Source organism: Castanea sativa, chromosome 5 (assembly GCF_040712315.1).
Source record: "Castanea sativa cultivar Marrone di Chiusa Pesio chromosome 5, ASM4071231v1".
Taxonomy (NCBI): domain Eukaryota; kingdom Viridiplantae; phylum Streptophyta; class Magnoliopsida; order Fagales; family Fagaceae; genus Castanea; species Castanea sativa.
The window spans coordinates 10968519-10985010 of NC_134017.1; the positions used below are offsets into that span (position 1 = coordinate 10968519).

At 33.3% G+C, this 16492-nt stretch overlaps 1 protein-coding gene across 4 annotated transcripts; it reads right to left on the reverse strand.

Annotated features, from left to right (window-relative positions):
* Window positions 1–5683: 5683 nt before the first annotated feature.
* LOC142633862 (uncharacterized) lies at window positions 5684–14737 on the reverse strand. Of its 4 annotated transcripts, none has more exons than XM_075808114.1 (7): window positions 14394–14737; window positions 13402–13532; window positions 12478–12567; window positions 11898–11950; window positions 8385–8487; window positions 7620–7742; window positions 5684–6047 (listed from the first exon to the last, which is right to left on the reverse strand). In XM_075808114.1, exons 1-6 carry the CDS (start codon window positions 14608–14610, stop codon window positions 7629–7631), a joined length of 708 nt encoding a protein of 235 aa, XP_075664229.1. In that variant the 5' UTR covers window positions 14611–14737; the 3' UTR covers window positions 5684–6047; window positions 7620–7628. The 4 variants fall into 4 exon arrangements, with proteins under 4 accessions (XP_075664229.1, XP_075664230.1, XP_075664231.1 ...); XM_075808115.1 differs by having other exon boundaries at window positions 5991–6128; window positions 14394–14689; XM_075808116.1 differs by lacking the exon at window positions 5684–6047 and adding an exon at window positions 6436–6682 and having other exon boundaries at window positions 14394–14689.
* Between the last annotated feature and the right edge of the window lie 1755 nt (window positions 14738–16492).

Sequence of the window (16492 nt, forward strand, 5' to 3'; positions counted from 1 at the left end):
TCCGTACTATTGTACCTTACAAGAAGAAAGGGGCAAAAAAAGAGCGCATGCCTTTCATTGTCAAACTAGATAACTTTGTCCCTTGAAACATTTTTATACTTCTCATTAGTATAAAGGAATTATCCAAGCCAAAATAATTGTTAAAATAAACATGAGTTTTTTGTTAAAATTTTTTTTTTAATTTTTTTAATTTATTATTTTTCGAAACTAATTAATTCAGCTGGGCAGTTATCTTTCATGAATATCTTTAAATGAGCTCCATTTAATTGGAGGATGAGTATGACAACTAAGCTTATGTATATTGTTCAGAAGTCTCTACTTCTATTACCAAACAAAACAATGCTTATGCTTTCATGCAACATGGACATGGTGATAGCTATCCGTTTGAAAACCATAGATTTCAGTATTGGTGCCTAGTTATTAAGATTAAATGATAGGCCTTATCATCCTAGAATGCACGAGAGCTTTGTTATTTTCATTTCTTAAAAAACAAAAATAAATAAATATAGAACCAGTTACTTAATTTATTGTGAGAAATCATGCAAAATTTTGTCTAAAATTCTAATTTGGAAAGGAATATATGTTTAAATTTGCATAGATAAAGTAGCAGCTTTTTTATTTTTGATTTTTTTAAACAGAAAATGAACAACTTTGATCAAAACAAAAAATGTACGTTTTTTCTATCTTAATCATGTTAAAGGTTCTAATGTCCACAAAAAAAAAGAAAAAAGATTTCGTTAAAGGTTGGGATAATGATTCAGAAGTTCATGTCACCTAATTCATTGGATTGGTTCAAAGCCAGGCTGAGTTTTTGAAGCCCAGATATTTGGTAATGCAAAAAATGAGTTGTAGGAAAAGGTTCAGTTCTATCTTCCTTTGTGATCGGATTGCCACATATGAACCAGGGCATCCATATCTCTTTTTGCTGGCTCTACATGATCCAATAGAAGAGACAGCACGGTGTGTAGTGTGTACGCTTTTGCTATTCTCAGATTTTTGTTTTGGGCTGTCTTATCCAATTGCCGTATCTAAAATTTTCTGTGTATCACACTTTTCTATTAAGGATCTTTGTGGATGTAAATATTAGAAACCACATGCATTTGTTTCACACTTTGGATGGTGTTCATACAGATAATAATGGACTGATTATGGAATTTTTGTCAACTTGAGCAACTATTCTACTTTAAATATTCTTTTCAAAAAGACAGGATAAAAGAAAATAAATGAAGAAAAAAAAATCAATAAATGAATATCTAAACCTCAAAATTCTACTGTTTTTTTTTATTTTTTTGGGTTTAGTAAAAATAGTAGTAATCATTGCTGAAATTTTGCTAAATCCGCAAGTACATAAGGTTCAATTACATTAGGCACTTGGGCAAACCAAATTGTTGACACGTCCAAGACTTCAGCTAAATGTGCCAACTCACGAATTGTACTCAAAATTCTACTTTTATGATAATTCAATAGTTGGAGTGAAAATATTTGACCAGTAGGTCTTTCTATGAAAAATAGGACAAAGTTTAGTTACAAAATTGGTTGTCACCTAAGGTTACAAATTTACTCAATAAAATAAATATTACTACATATTTTGAAAATCTAACTATTAAATTGTATGTTCTTTACGTTTTTAATACATATGTCAAATTTTGTGACAATTAGACATTGTTGATGTTCATTTTGGAAGCCCATAGCGAGAAGAAGTCCAACAATATGGGCAGAAAGGAGTTGGTGGATTGATAGAAAAACTATTAAGCTCAAATGACAGGAATAATAGATCATAAGCCCATAAAGTAAATAAATAGTAAAATCATAGGCATTATGTGATATAGAAAAGCAAAAATGAGCCACAGCAGACCCGAAGTAATGAAGTAAGAAAGTAAGGGGTTGATGGAAAGTCCATGAACCCCAAGGATGAAGGATAAGATAATTGGGTCAGGGAAGCTCAAAAGAGTTAGTAAAAGCTCATGAGAATGCAAAATTAGAAAATGGCCGGAGGATGCCCAAGGAAAGCAAATTGGCCAAGGATGCCTAAGGAAAGCAAATTGGTCAAGGATGCCTAAAGAGAAAGAAATGGGCCAAAGGAATCCACGAGCAATGTAATGGGTCAAGAAAGCCCAAAGTAGCATGAGTATAAATCCAATGATCATACTGGGTCATTGTAACCAATTGAGAGAAGAACATGCAACAGGTTCAAAAGGGGCCCATCAAGCACAGGTCAAATAACACCACAGTAGGAATAACAGAGTAGTATGGTAAGAATGACAACAAGATTACAGAAGGAGCAAAGAATGGGCTCAAGGGAGGAAAACCCACAATTAAGCAAGGCCCAACCCTTGAAAGGAGCAAGCCAATAAAGAATGGAAAATCAGAAGACAATTCATGCCATAAGAGGTCAAGGATGAGTAGCAAAATGCACAGATGAACCTCCAGACCATAGCAAACACATGAGCAGCGGACAAGCTTTTGACATACACGAAAGTGGAGCACGCGCAAGGCCCAGATACTACCAACCTGTACCCTGCCAATACAGGGGTGGTGGGTCATGGGTCAGAGGTAAGAGAGGGTATAGTCTGGTAGTGGAGAGAAGGGAAAGTCTATTCTCGGATTCCCGCTCAAACTCTTTTGGGAAAAATATCTTGCTGGGATGACATATCACCCAAAAGGGGGAGGATGAGTTGAAAATACTAGATGCATGCCATAAGGGATAACAAGAGAGAATACCCACATTGTAGAGGATAAGAATGTAACAGTGAACAAACAAACAAAACAATTTTCTTTGTCTGGTAATGGGTAGTGGCATAGCCAGCACATGCAAGTGGTGGTAGCTAGGTAGTTGACAAACCAGTGGATGGTCGGGAAGGAAACCTAAATCCAGACAAAAGTAGTTAAAGGGTAAAAAGGTAAAAATTAGTCACGACAGACAGAATATATAGGGCCCTCGTCATGCACAGTAGGGGATCGCAATAGCAACAACCACTAGGAGAGAATCACATCATTACTATCACCACAAACTACACGAGTAAACATTAAGAAAGAAAAGAAAAAGAGAATCAAAGTAAAGAAGAGAAAGGGTAGAATGGCTAGCATGCACCAGTGGGCTAATCCTTTCTCTCCCTCTAAAAGCCTACCCTCTGTCAAGGAAAAATGATTTGCTTGGGTATAAATCATCCAGGCTTGTTCTCTCAAGTGGATAATTTTTGCAGCAGGATTCCCCTGCGAGGTTGTCCACGTTGAGGAAGTGGTTCCTTTCTTGGTCTTAGTCCCGTAACACAATTTAACACGGCAGACTAATCTTTTCCTTCTTTGATTTAATTATCATTATGATTTCCCCTCTTATTTCTGCCATTCCATTTATGATGCGTTTCTTGTTGTTGTGTTCTTTATTTTAATTAAGGATCATTTATTTATTCTGTCTAACAACAAACGAATTTCTTTTATTATTTTATTACAGTTGTCTGTCATAACTCTGTTGTAACAACTACACTTACCATGGGCATGTGATCAAAGTTTCAACAAAAAATGGGCATAGTTTGTGCACAAGCCGAACAAAGGTGAGTTGCAATTGGACTGGTCCTGACTCTCTTACCCAGAATACTTTGGCCTCAGTGCAGCAGGAGGTAGCCCAGCCCAACATCTCAAAAAGGCCTACCACATATATTATTTATTATATGATCTATAAGTTTATATTTTATGTATAATTTTAAAATACAAAAACTTGTAATTTAAACAATTAATTGATGACATCACTATTGATTTTTAATTTTCTAGAAATTTTGTAAGTATGAAGAATATAAGAAGAAGATTTCATTCAATGGTGAATTTGTCAAAATTCACCACCAATAAAAATATATTGAGTGAGATTGTAGTCTAAGGCTACAACCAAACTAAACTTTGTTATTGAAAATATAGTGCCAATTAATCAAGTTACAAGACTCTTACTCAGAATTCTGTTTTGATAACATACAAACCATAAGTAAAAATAAAAAATAAAAAAAATGGTCAAAACAAAGTTGATGAATCCAACATGCAAACCATTGGGGTGGACCACTTTCATTTTGTTTGACTGCAAGAGCATAAGTTTAACAAAAATAGAAAATGTGTCTTAGGAAAATATTCTAGTTTTGTTCACTTTAAAGAGTGTATTGGATTTAACTTTGAGCAGCCCTATTTTCATTCCACCCACTCACATTCTGAACAAATTTACTTGAGTAAAAAATCGTTGCTTGTATAACATCTTCGACAATACCTATTGTGCATTTGTGCATAAGCGAAAACTTATTACACGTGCATACGTGTTTTATAACTAAAAATGTGAGTTTTTTTAGTGAGTTGAACCCAAGCTTTTAGTTATAAAACATGTATGTAACAAACAGTGCTCTTGTGCATAACAAATTGGATCGATAACATTGTACCATTCCAACTAAAATTCTCCTTTTTCTTTTAAAAATGATACCAAAACCCACCAACATTTTAATGCAACCCAATTGCATTAATACAAAGATGATTAGTTGAAATAAGCTCCATATATGTTCAATCCCAAAAGTTTTGCAACGGAATTCTTAAGTTAAAATTTAGGCTAACATTCAATTTAGTCCCTTGATTTTTCCTGTAATTATCAAATTAATTCCTATGATTTAATTTTTGTCGATGCAATCTCTCATTTGTCCAAATATATCGCTTAAACATTCAGTCGCTGTTTAAAAAATCTCGTTGTTGGCTCAATTTGACAAAGTGATGAACTAAATTAAGAAAAATTATATCTCAAGGACAAATTTGAAATTTGAAATAGAAGTCAAGTGACTAAATTGAATTTTAGCCAAAAATTTATATCATATCCTCAACCCAAAATACATAAAGGAGATATGTAGCATGCACGGTAAACTATTCCATCAGTATGTTGACGCTAAAAAAGTAACACAGTTTTTACACTTCTTATCACATAATTGTTCTCCAGATGCCTATTTATTTCTCTTTGAGTATGTTTGGTTGGAGATAAAATAAAGAGAATTGAAAATAAATGAGAGAAAATAAGTTTTAATGTCGTTTGATAATGAGAGAAATGATGGAAATTTTTTAGTGATGCCTAGGCATTTTCTTCCCTGGTCCACCAAAATCTCATCTTTCCAAATTGGAGAGAAAACACTATTGAAAACTCCACTTCCAAGGCAATGACTAAATTGCTCCCAAATTTAAATGCCTAGTCTTCTATTCATTAAAAAAAAAAAATGTCCAGACCAATTAAAAATGGTCTTTGAACCAGATTTTGTTTTTCTTTTTTGTTATTTATTTAATTTTTAGAGAACCAGATTTTGTTTTGTTGCCCGGTCTATTTTTCCCATCCAGCAACATGTCCAGATTATTATATATATATATCAAATTACATTATCTATAATAATAAAGAAAATATTATAATTTTATATGTATAAGTTAATTTTTATATAATTTAATGAGTACAAATAAATTATTTCTTATATATTACATACTAAAGTATAACAGTAAATTTATATAAACTACATTTTCTATTCTCCTATTTTTTTCTCAATCAAAATAGTTTTCCATCCCTTCCACTTTTCCATCCCTCCAACCAAACAGATCCTCTGGTATAAGGACCTAGGTGGAAAATCAATACAAAAACAAAGTGTAATTAATTCCCTGTCAAAAGCTAAAACCAGCTGCTTGCAAATTGGATGTCAAAGGACTTATTCAAAAATATTGCAATAGCAACCTAAAAGGTTGGCATTAGTTATGGCGTATACCTATTCAACTTGAGTTTTCATCTGCAACAAATGCAACTAGTAATTCCAACAAATTTTGGCATGAATGCATTAACAATACTTGGTGCTGTATGAGAAATTAAGCACTTTTCTTTAGATGCCAAATAAGCCATTTTGCTGGTTACAAACAGGTTCTAACTCCAAGAGTAAGGCAACAAACTAATATTTTATCTGACCCTCTTCACCAGATGTACAGACACAAAATGGGGTCTCTCAACATTCCATGTAAGCTTGGGTTCAATGCCATCTTCAAGTACTATACTCCTGGCCAGCCTGGATGACGAAAGGAAAAAAGTTTGTAGAGTAGTGAATCAGAGAACTATGGATCATTCATCTACCAAAGGAAACCTAAGACTGATGGAAAAGAACAGCCACAATTAACAAAACTTGCAAATTTGCAGTAATCCCTTTAACATGATCCACCTTATAGGAACACGCTGCAAATTACATTTAATGTAGTTTGGCTCCTTACAAACATAAACTTTAAATAGATAATGCAGTATTGTTTTATGGTAAGTAGCAAATAACAACACAGTGCTACTTTATGAGGATGTATGTGCAAAGATGTGAATGAAAAGCTTTTGTAAGTTAAAACACAATATTAAAAAACCTCCACAAAAGCCCTTATCACCAGTAACCAGGATTGAAGAAGAGGGTTAACCTGCTACTGAGGCATCTTGATTCCCGAAACATCTACTACTGTCTTTCACAATGTCCCAAAAACAGTGTTGGGAAACATTGTCAAGAGTTGCTTCTCTTTTCAGACCATATAAAAGGACACTTTCAAAAATTATCCTCTATATTTGTTGACAAAAGAGAGAAAAAAGGAAAAATATAATGCAAAAAAGCCCCATATCTGTTGTGGCAAACACTCAGCTGATCTCCATGATTGCGTAAGCTAGCCATACCTTATTACAAATGGAAGTTTAATCATAACTGCATATACCAAACCAAAAAGAAATTGATTTTTTTCAAGATCATAGCTATTGATTTTAGTTGAATTGCCTAATGCAACAATCATAACTTCATAAGAATATTCCGTATATTCATCGACTATACTCTATACCTCCAACGATGACACAAGGACAGCTTAAGGTTCAACAGTACAAGGAAATGGCATCAGGAGAAAATCATTTTTTTTTTATAGTTAATTGTAATTTATTAAAAAACAAAAAGTGTACAAATAAGAAAAACAGCAAAGCAAAACAAGAAAGAAAAGGAAAAACACGAGGCCAGCCGTAAATCAGGAGAAAATCATGGATACATAAACATTAGAAACCGAAAGCGATAGCTACTATATAGGAGTATGTGATGGAGGAAGCACAAGGAAAGATTTATTTTAATTTAATTTAAATAATTTTGAGATTCAATTTAAAAAAAAAAAATTAGGTCCTGGTATTTATTTAGTTTTATTAGAATTTCTATTTAAAGTCAAGGGAGTTATTGCAATTTATATATAATTAGGGTTTACCATGTCAGTCGGGATAAGGATTTAGTAGTCCATATATGCAAAGTATTGTACTCATATTGAGGGGGATTCTTTTGAATAAAATTTCTATTGAAATTGTTCTAATTGGTGGTGCTGACTCCACCCTAGGTGTCGACTTTGAGAGGTTTTCTTTTGCTTGTTGCTAACTCCAAGAAGGTCTAGATGCTGACTCCTAGATTCTGTATATATATCTTCCTATTCTTCAATTTTCCTATCGCATTGTTTTGGTTTGTCTGGTGCCAGTATGTACATATAAAACAACTGGAGGTTAGCAGTATGGTGCAAAAGAAGTACCAAAATATAGGAAGGATACAATATATTTTCCACTATTAACCAAAAAAAAATGTGCTCTGTACCTAACTATTTTACTTGCTCTTTGCTTCCTCCAAAACCAACTGCATAGAAGAATCAATTGAGAATCCCAACTTTAGCATGATTTCTTCCAAACGTTTCACATTTGTTAGGTAGAGATAACCAACCTACAAGATATGTAGTCCATAAGTAAATGTCAAGAAGCAAAATCAACTTCCTAAATCATGATTCTTGACTTCCTACAAGGATATCATACATACAAGTTGGACAATAAAAATCAATTAAACAAGTAGATGTCTACATAATACCATGTTGGACTGCCGAATGTCAAAGTCCACTGAGATAACAGGTTGTATTACATTAGAACTCAAAACATACTAACATGATCATATGTGCCTTTTTTTTTTGGGTAATTTACACACACATTTAGTGGGTCTTGAACCCATGACCTCAACCTCCACCTAGCACTTGCCAGGAAAGGAGGTGCCAATTGAGCTAAAGTTTATTGGCTCATATGTGCTTTTTTCTTTTATAATAGGTTTGTAAATGCTTGCCTTTCTGCTCACTATGAGAAGAAAAGACATCATCAGGGTTCATTAACAAAGTTGTGTGGAGTAAGAATAAAAATCTAATATGCTACTAATAGATATATTTCGACACAAGTTTTCATGGTGAAAACATGTTAATTGTCAGCTTCCTCTCTGAACTGGCTAGTTTATATATAATAGAGCCCAGAATAAATGAAAATGAATGTGCAGTTTAACTGAGATCAACATTATGTTAAGGACACAAAGAAGCATAGAACGTACTAATGTCTCCAGTGAAGATGCTCTATTATAAACTGCTGCACCAGCACGTTTTTTTGTACGTGTTTTAGCTGAACCAATGTTCTTTCCCCAGCGAAGAACATTCCTGCAATATAAATCATAAATACCACGGGTTAAAATTGCAACTTCTGCACACAAAGAATCTGCCTGAAAAGTTTTATCAGTAAATTCATAAGAGCTTTAAGCAGATATCTCTTCTATTAGAAAAATTATACAAAGGGTAGAACATGTACAAACATTCTTATGGCAGAAAAAAATACAGGTTTGCTAGTAATGGGATTCGTTCCTATTCTTGAATGCCTATTCACCTTCCACACAATCGCTGCTATTTTTGTTCTATTGATAAGAGATCCAGTTACTCATGGCCACACCATACATGTTCAATACTGTGGAACCCCCTTAAAGGCAGTTGTCCAATAAATCTATTGAACCTTGTACTTGGAGCATTACCCTCAATGACACCCTCACACTAATTAATGAAGTCCTTGTAATTAGTAGGTGCTGGAACAGCTTTGGAGATGTTTCTAATTGAATTTTAAAGAGGAACAGTGCTTGAATAGTTGAATTACAATCTAAATATTACACACAAATCACTTGAAGCTTGCATAAGATGCATGATAACTTTATGAGGAAGTGATGAAAACCCTTTTAATTGCTTCTGATGAACTCAAAAGGGTTTTACAAGCCATAGCTGACCTTAACAGATTAGGTAGCAGTTTGAATACATGTGACTGACCTTTATGAGGGTTTTTTCATTATTATTTTTTATTTTATTGTTTTACAAGTAAAATCATTTTAATAAGAAAAAGGTAGCAGTTTGAATGCATAATATGCGTACCAAACTACACCAGAAGAATTAAAACCTCAAATTCAGAGAGTCTATAAAATGAAAAGGAAAACTGCCAAAAGCAGTCATCCATTTGTACAAACATCTCAGTCTGACTACATATTTTTGATAACGAGATGCTGATGCACAAACCCTTCAAATGTTATGCTATTACACATTTACACTCACGCCAGATTGTCCACATAACATACAATGGAACCACCTTCAATAATTCAGCACTTCTATGATGATGGGATTTCCCTTGCTATAATTAAAAAATCTGAGTCACTGTCTTTGGCGTAACCCGTCTTTGAAAGTTTACCTCAATCAATCATGTCTCTAGGTAAAATATATTCCTAAAGCACCATCTAAATGAGTTAAGGACTATTTACTTGCTTATGTAAGCAAATTTTTGGTGTTGACAGATGCACTTGTAAACAGATTATCTAGAAGAATTCCATATATAATTCTCACTGGGGGTGACTCATACATCAAGGTATTCATGTCTCCTTAAACCAAAGACACTCCAGCATTACATGATCTCCTTAATTCTAAGTCTAACTACTCTAACGAAGTGCCTAATTTGTCCATTCATTCAGTTCCTACTTCTTTTCATCTTCCACAGGAGAACCCAAATCCTCCTCTTTTTCAATTGCTTGACCTCAACAAGAATCTCTGAGTCTTTGGTAGTAGGTGCAATATCAAAGGAGTCTGGGTTATGGGCTGGAGCTTTATTCCCACTCCTCGTAGTCTGTCTTTAGTAGTTCTCTTGTAGAAAGGATAGAACATGATCCTAATTGTTCTTCTTGGATTGCTCCAGTACGATGGATCAAGAGGCTGCAACTACACAGCAGAGGAAATGCAACACGACAGAGGAGTTTCCTACGCCTTCTAATTGACCAGAAGCATCCAGAAGCATTGTGCCAGTTTGAAATCTGATTCTAAGGGCTAAGGCTCTCCTTTCCCCCCTCCCCATGATGACCACAATGCTCAATTATTGCCAATCCCAAATAAACTTTTGGTTGAATGTCCACACCTGATCCACCTTCTTCACTTCCTACATTCACTTTTCGTCTCACCATCAATGGCCAAGTGGTTAGCTGAGAAGAGAGAGATTGAAGACAGACCAAGCAAGGGATGTCCAATTGATGCTAGAGCTGGGCATCAGACTGCTACCTAGCTAGCTAGAAAGGTAAGGCAGCAAAACTGGTTTGTGGGTAGGATGGCACTATGCAGTTGGGCAGGCTAGAGTCAATCTTGGTGGAAAGGCACAATGACATGTGGCTGGTGCAATTCGCCTTCTTCCTCTAACGAAATAGATTGGTCTTCCCATGTAATCAGTACTAACACTTTTTATTTTGAAGATCTACTTAACTACCAAAGGTGGACAAGGCTCCCAAGCAACGACATATGGCAGAATGCCAGTGTAGGTTTCAATTCAGTCTGGTCTTGCCACTGGAAGTCGGAATCGGATAGCTAATCACCTACCCTACTTTAGTAGAGTGAGAAGTGAATTGACTCAAATAAAATTGTCAGGAAACTGAATGACAGCACAACACAAGCCACCATAACTTTGAAAGCTCTGCTTTGCTGCAGATCCATTCTGGTTTTGTCCCAAAACACACCCCCAAGGTGCCAGCCACTTGAGAAGCAAGCTATTACAACAAGTACCTAGAGCTAAAGAGAGTTGAGGAATGGCAGTTCTTCTAATCTAGAAATCTGAATAAACCATACCACTACTAAATATAGTCAGACTAGGTCTTCGAGAGTGAACTAGCATAATATGGGATGAGGAACCTTTTTTTAATAAAATTAATTAATTAATTTTTATTTTTTTTTATAACAAAAATCTACAGATTTGAGATTCTTTAAGCAGTCAAACATCAAATCAGAATAGAAGTCCTAACATTCACTCTTCCATCTTCAGTTGGTGTATCATGCACATCCCTAGCAGCATTTGTGTGAAACATCAGCTAATCAATCGTATCAAGTAGCACTGAAAATAATATTCTATATTGGATGTCCTACTGCTTTTGCTGTCATGTTTCAGCACACACTAATTCCTAAGTTTTGTCAGTCAAATAGCCTTTTATGTGACCTAGAAAGAATGATTAATGTGCCTTAAAGTGCTTTTGTGCTTCGCAACTGTTCCTACCATTTACCTACCAAAGATTCTATGTTAAATGTTTCAAATATGTGTCCTTGAAAGTTCACATGAATGCATCCCTGCATCCTCATACCATATTTTCACTAGAATCAATTGTTCTCCTTCAAATGGTACAGACTTGAACAGAAACTGAAAACCATTTAAGGCACTTACAAAGCTGTACAAACATAAGAAGATGTAGTGGCAACTTCTAGGTTAGAAAACTTCTAGAATACCGTACCTAACATGTGAAAAGGAAGTTTCTTCTACACGGCCTTGGGAAATGATTAAAATCTTCAAACTGAAGGTGGCTCCCAATGCTTGATTATTAAAATCAAGGCTTGCAAGCTCACTAATTGAGATAAAGAGCCCTATTAGCTGTTCTTTTTTATGCTTCCAGCCCTCCACACAGAGAACAAAAGGCATATAAAAGAAGTTTTTGCATTTCATGATTCTTACAAGATGAAGATATATAGAGACTAAAGTAGATAAATATTAAGAGGACCATAAACTCTTCTGGTACCTTTCCTCTTCTGATAAGAAATTATCATTAAGAAGCTTCTGGAGCAATGCATCCTGAAATGCAAAAAAAAACAAAAAATATATTAAGAAAAAAAATTATCCATTTCCATCTAACAAAGAAAAGGCAGACCTTACAACAACAACAAAGCCTTAGTCTCAAAAATTTGTGGGTCGGCTACAGATTCTCAACAAATTAGTTAAGGTCAGTCACATGTATTCTTTTTACTCCATTCTATTCTATCTAAAGTTATATTCTTTGTACTTCCTTGGTTGACAACCATACAAAAAGATTCTAGACTAAGTAAACAGTCCTATGCACGTATATAATAAAAAAGATATCACTCCCAAAAAAAAAAAAAAAAAAAAAATATCAGTAACAGTGTGCCATGAAGATACAAAGTACTGCATAACACAGCACTATCATCTTCAGCACAGAAAGGTCTATAAAATAAGTAACAATTACATATAAAAAACTCAATCACAACAATGACAACATATGGAACAAAGCCCTCCTAACACCATCAGCCCATGATAATGATTAATTAACTGTAATGGCCAGATGATGCAGGAAAAATTCATACTTGTGCTTCGCAACGTACAACTGCTGTCACTCGATCATTGAATGCTTCAATATTCAGAGGAGGGAACAAAAAGTGCCTGCGAGCATATAGCTGCATATTTTCAGAAATAGTGGAAGTAAGACATGTAGGAAGATTAAGTTTCCTTAGACAAATGATTGTGCTAGTCATTATACATTAAACTAGGCACCTAATTGTTATGTATTTAGATATAGAAAGCAATCCCAGAAAATACATGCTTTCGCAAGAAGATATCAACTATATATCTCTAAGACCCCTTACATTGATGAGTTGTTACATAGGTGTCAAATTGCCCACATATCTTTAAGATTGAAATCTATATTTCCCAAGGTAAATATACATCATAAATGCCTCTGGTTGAATTCCTAATCATGCATCTACTGATGTGTGGTTCTATATCCCACCTCCACTAAAGCCCTTTGCACAACATTATTCCTATGCTTCTTCACATATTTATCATTCATGCTATATAATTATATAACTACGTCATTTGCTTTAACAGGACCACGGTTTGTTCAGAATTTAGAGGACAAAGTGAAAGGTATTTTTCTGTAAGTTTACACGGGCTGAAAGTGTAAAAGTATGTTGCCATTACTGACTAGGCTTTCATAGCTAAAGTATTATTTACCAAACAATCTGCAATAAGTCATGGCAGTAAGGTTCTATGGATCTAGTCAAGTCAAAATTCCATTTCAGGTAAATTTTTCATTAAATGTGCCTTTAAATTATTTTCTACAATAGCAAATGGTTTTTAGCTCATGTCATCAACAATCTGTGCACCATGCAGTTCCTCATAACACACATTTCTAAAGACCTACTTCAACATTGAGCAAGTGTAACCACTGGTTCACTTACAGTTGTTCACAAGTGGAGTATGGCACTACATAACTTGAGTCATGAACAAACCTCATAGATGCAATCACCGATATATGCTAATGATGCTGCGTTGAACACAGATCGAGGCTTCTGCACTTTTGGAGGACTTGGCAACCATCGCTCGTAACCCAAATAAAATTCATCTGGCTCCACTTTTTCTTCTACAAATCAGAAATCCAATAAATTTTTTTAAAATAAATAAACCATTACAACAGTGCTCAATTCATTTCATGCAAAAACATATCAAATACAAAGAAATCTATTGTTACTTAGAAAACCAGTACCATTACTTTTTCCTTTCTAGAAATTGCCAGTAATATAGAAAATAAAATAAAAACAGTTTCAAACTTCAAAACATTTCAATTTTAGTAGGAAAAAAAAATTGAATTAACATAATGGAAGAAATTTTTTTATATTATCAATTACACGGGACTTCGCCAAAAGTCCAAAACCACCAAATTTTCATTCCATCTCCTCTGTTTTTTTATATTTCCTCTGGTTTCTTACTAACCAAACAACATTCTAAGCACCCACGAGGGCCACCACAACAAAACTCCATACAATAAATTTGCTTGGAATTGAATTTCCCATTTTCCACAAAACCAAAAACAGCAACCCTCACTTCTCTCAGTGACCAAATAGAGCACAAACAGATACCCCTTAAAGAAAATGTGAGTAACAAAAATTAAATACACTTTCATTTCCAAAATTTTCAATTTTTGGAAAGAAACATGGAATAAACAAAAACAAGAACTTTCTTGGATTTTCAATTTCATGGGGTTTCTCCAAAACCACCCAACTTCTCATTCACTTTCCTCTGGTTTCTTACTAACCAAACAAAATTCCAAAAACCCAATAAAACCCAGAATTCCATTCAAACAACTTGGTCTAATAGACTTAAATTTCCATCCCACAGAACCCAAAAAAAAAACCAACTTTCTCAGCAACCAACCAAGCAGAGCACATGCAACAAAAAGCCCATTAAAATACATGAAAACTTGGTACAGAGTGTAATAATATACCTCTTGTGGAGCGTTTGAGAAGGTCAGCAGTTGGGACAGTTAAAGTGACAGTTGGTGGTGTTTGTGGTTGTGGGGTTTTAGCTTTGAGAGTGGTGTTGGGGTTTTTGGGGGGTTTTCGTGGGGCATTGGGGTTGTATGTGAGCCTCGGTTGCGTGTCCCATGAAGCTCTAACCGCTACTCTCACTGTCAGTGAAGGCACTGATGATAATGTCTGCATTCTCTTTCTGAGTGTTTTGGAAAATTTGTGGGATAAGACTTAAAAGTGAGTGGGAAGTGAGTATATGGGAAGTATATGGGTATCCAGAATTTTACATAAAATTATATTTGCATCAATAAATATAGTAGTAGACTAGATACTAACACTACAAAGCATCTATATTACAATATATACTAGCATTTGAGCACGTACTTGAGAGTATATGGGTATCTAGAATTTTACAAAAAATTATATTTGCATCAATAAATATAGTAGTAGACTAAATACTAACTACAAATATCTATATTACAATATATATTAGCCTTTGAGCACGCACACAGAGAATCTTTTATTTTTTAAATAAAAATTAATAATTTACATATATTATAATTTGAAATTTCTACTTTTTCCAATCAACGTGAAAGTAAGAGATGTATAAATTTATCATTTTAACCTCATTTTTAAGTTTTAAGTAGGGGTATTTTTGACAATTAAAAAAAATAATAACTAACTTTCTTTTGTTAATTTACTATTTTAATCTCATTTTTAAATTGTTAGCTAATTAATTTAGGGGTATTTATGACAGAAAAAAAATCAATAACTAACTTTCTGAATCCTCTTAATATATGCATATATATATATATATATATATATATATATATATATATATATATATATATATATATATATATATAATTACCCAAAAAAAAAACGAACTAGTAACATCTGAGAAATAAAATTTTTTAATGAAAATTATAAAATTCTAATCACAAAATGATTGTAATTTTATAAAAGGCCTATTATAAAGTTATAGATTTTTGTTTTAGTTAAACTTTTTTATTCGATCTTTTATTTTGAAAATATGCTTTATTTTAATGTAAGTGTGACTATGGCGTTGTTAGTTAAAATAAAATTTAATTTTGTGTCCTTAAATTTATTTATCTATTTTTTTTTATAGAAAAATGTGCTTAATTTATTTTATTATTCACTTCGGTTAGCTAGAAATATTTTTTTTGGAAGTATAAAAAATTGATTATATATATATATATAGATTATTATATGTATTTGTCTTTGTGGATAATCTTATAATTAGGCTAAAATACTAATTGGTTTTGCTCAAAAAAAAAAAGAAAAAAAAGACACCAATTAGTTTATAAAGTAAGTTTATTTGATGTTGCCTAGAAAACATCTTCACTATTCAAATAGACACTAAATTGCATTAATTAATATTTTTTTAAATGTTTGTTAACATAATAAAATTTAATTTATTAATTTATATAACAACTAAACAAAAATTATATTCCCTGATGAAATTATCATAACAACTCTAAGTCATCATTTGGGATGAGGGAATTGAATGGAATGAAAAGAATATTTTTAGAATATTTTTTTCCCTTATCTTGTTTGAGAGTTTTAATGAAGAGAATAGAAAGTCCATTCCATTGGTTGAAAGTTTAAGTGGAGAGAATGGAATTGGTAGGAAGGATCACTCATTCTTCTCTTTCCCCTTAAAACCTCAAATTTTCATTCCCCTTGAAACTGGAAGGAATGGAAGGAAATGAAATTATATTTAATGAATTTTTCACTAAAACTCCCAAAATACTCCTATATATTCAACCATTTATTTTAAAATAGAGGTCTAATAGTAATATTGTCATAAAATGAATCAATTTCATTTCCTCTATGTTACTTCTAAATAAGGTTACTTACATTTTATCCATTTCCATTCCTTTATTTTAAAACATCCAATTAAAGTTACTTAGTTCCATTTCATTCCATTTTTTTTTCATTCCATTTCCTTACTTAAATACATTCCATTCCTTTTCATTCTCTTATAATCATTCCATTCCATTCTCTTAACTCCCAAACAAAGGAAAAGTCATAATCCTTAACTATGTAGTGC

Coding starts and splice junctions, on each gene's coding strand:
- LOC142633862 (XM_075808114.1), bottom strand. CDS start 14,610: ATGCAGACATTATCATCAGTGCCTTCACTGACAGTGAGAGTAGCGGTT. Junction 11,951..12,477: donor TTGTACGTTGCGAAGCACAA/GTATGAATTTTT, acceptor TTTGCATTTCAG/GATGCATTGCTCCAGAAGCT. Junction 7,743..8,384: donor CATCTTCACTGGAGACATTA/GTACGTTCTATG, acceptor CATATCTTGTAG/GTTGGTTATCTCTACCTAAC.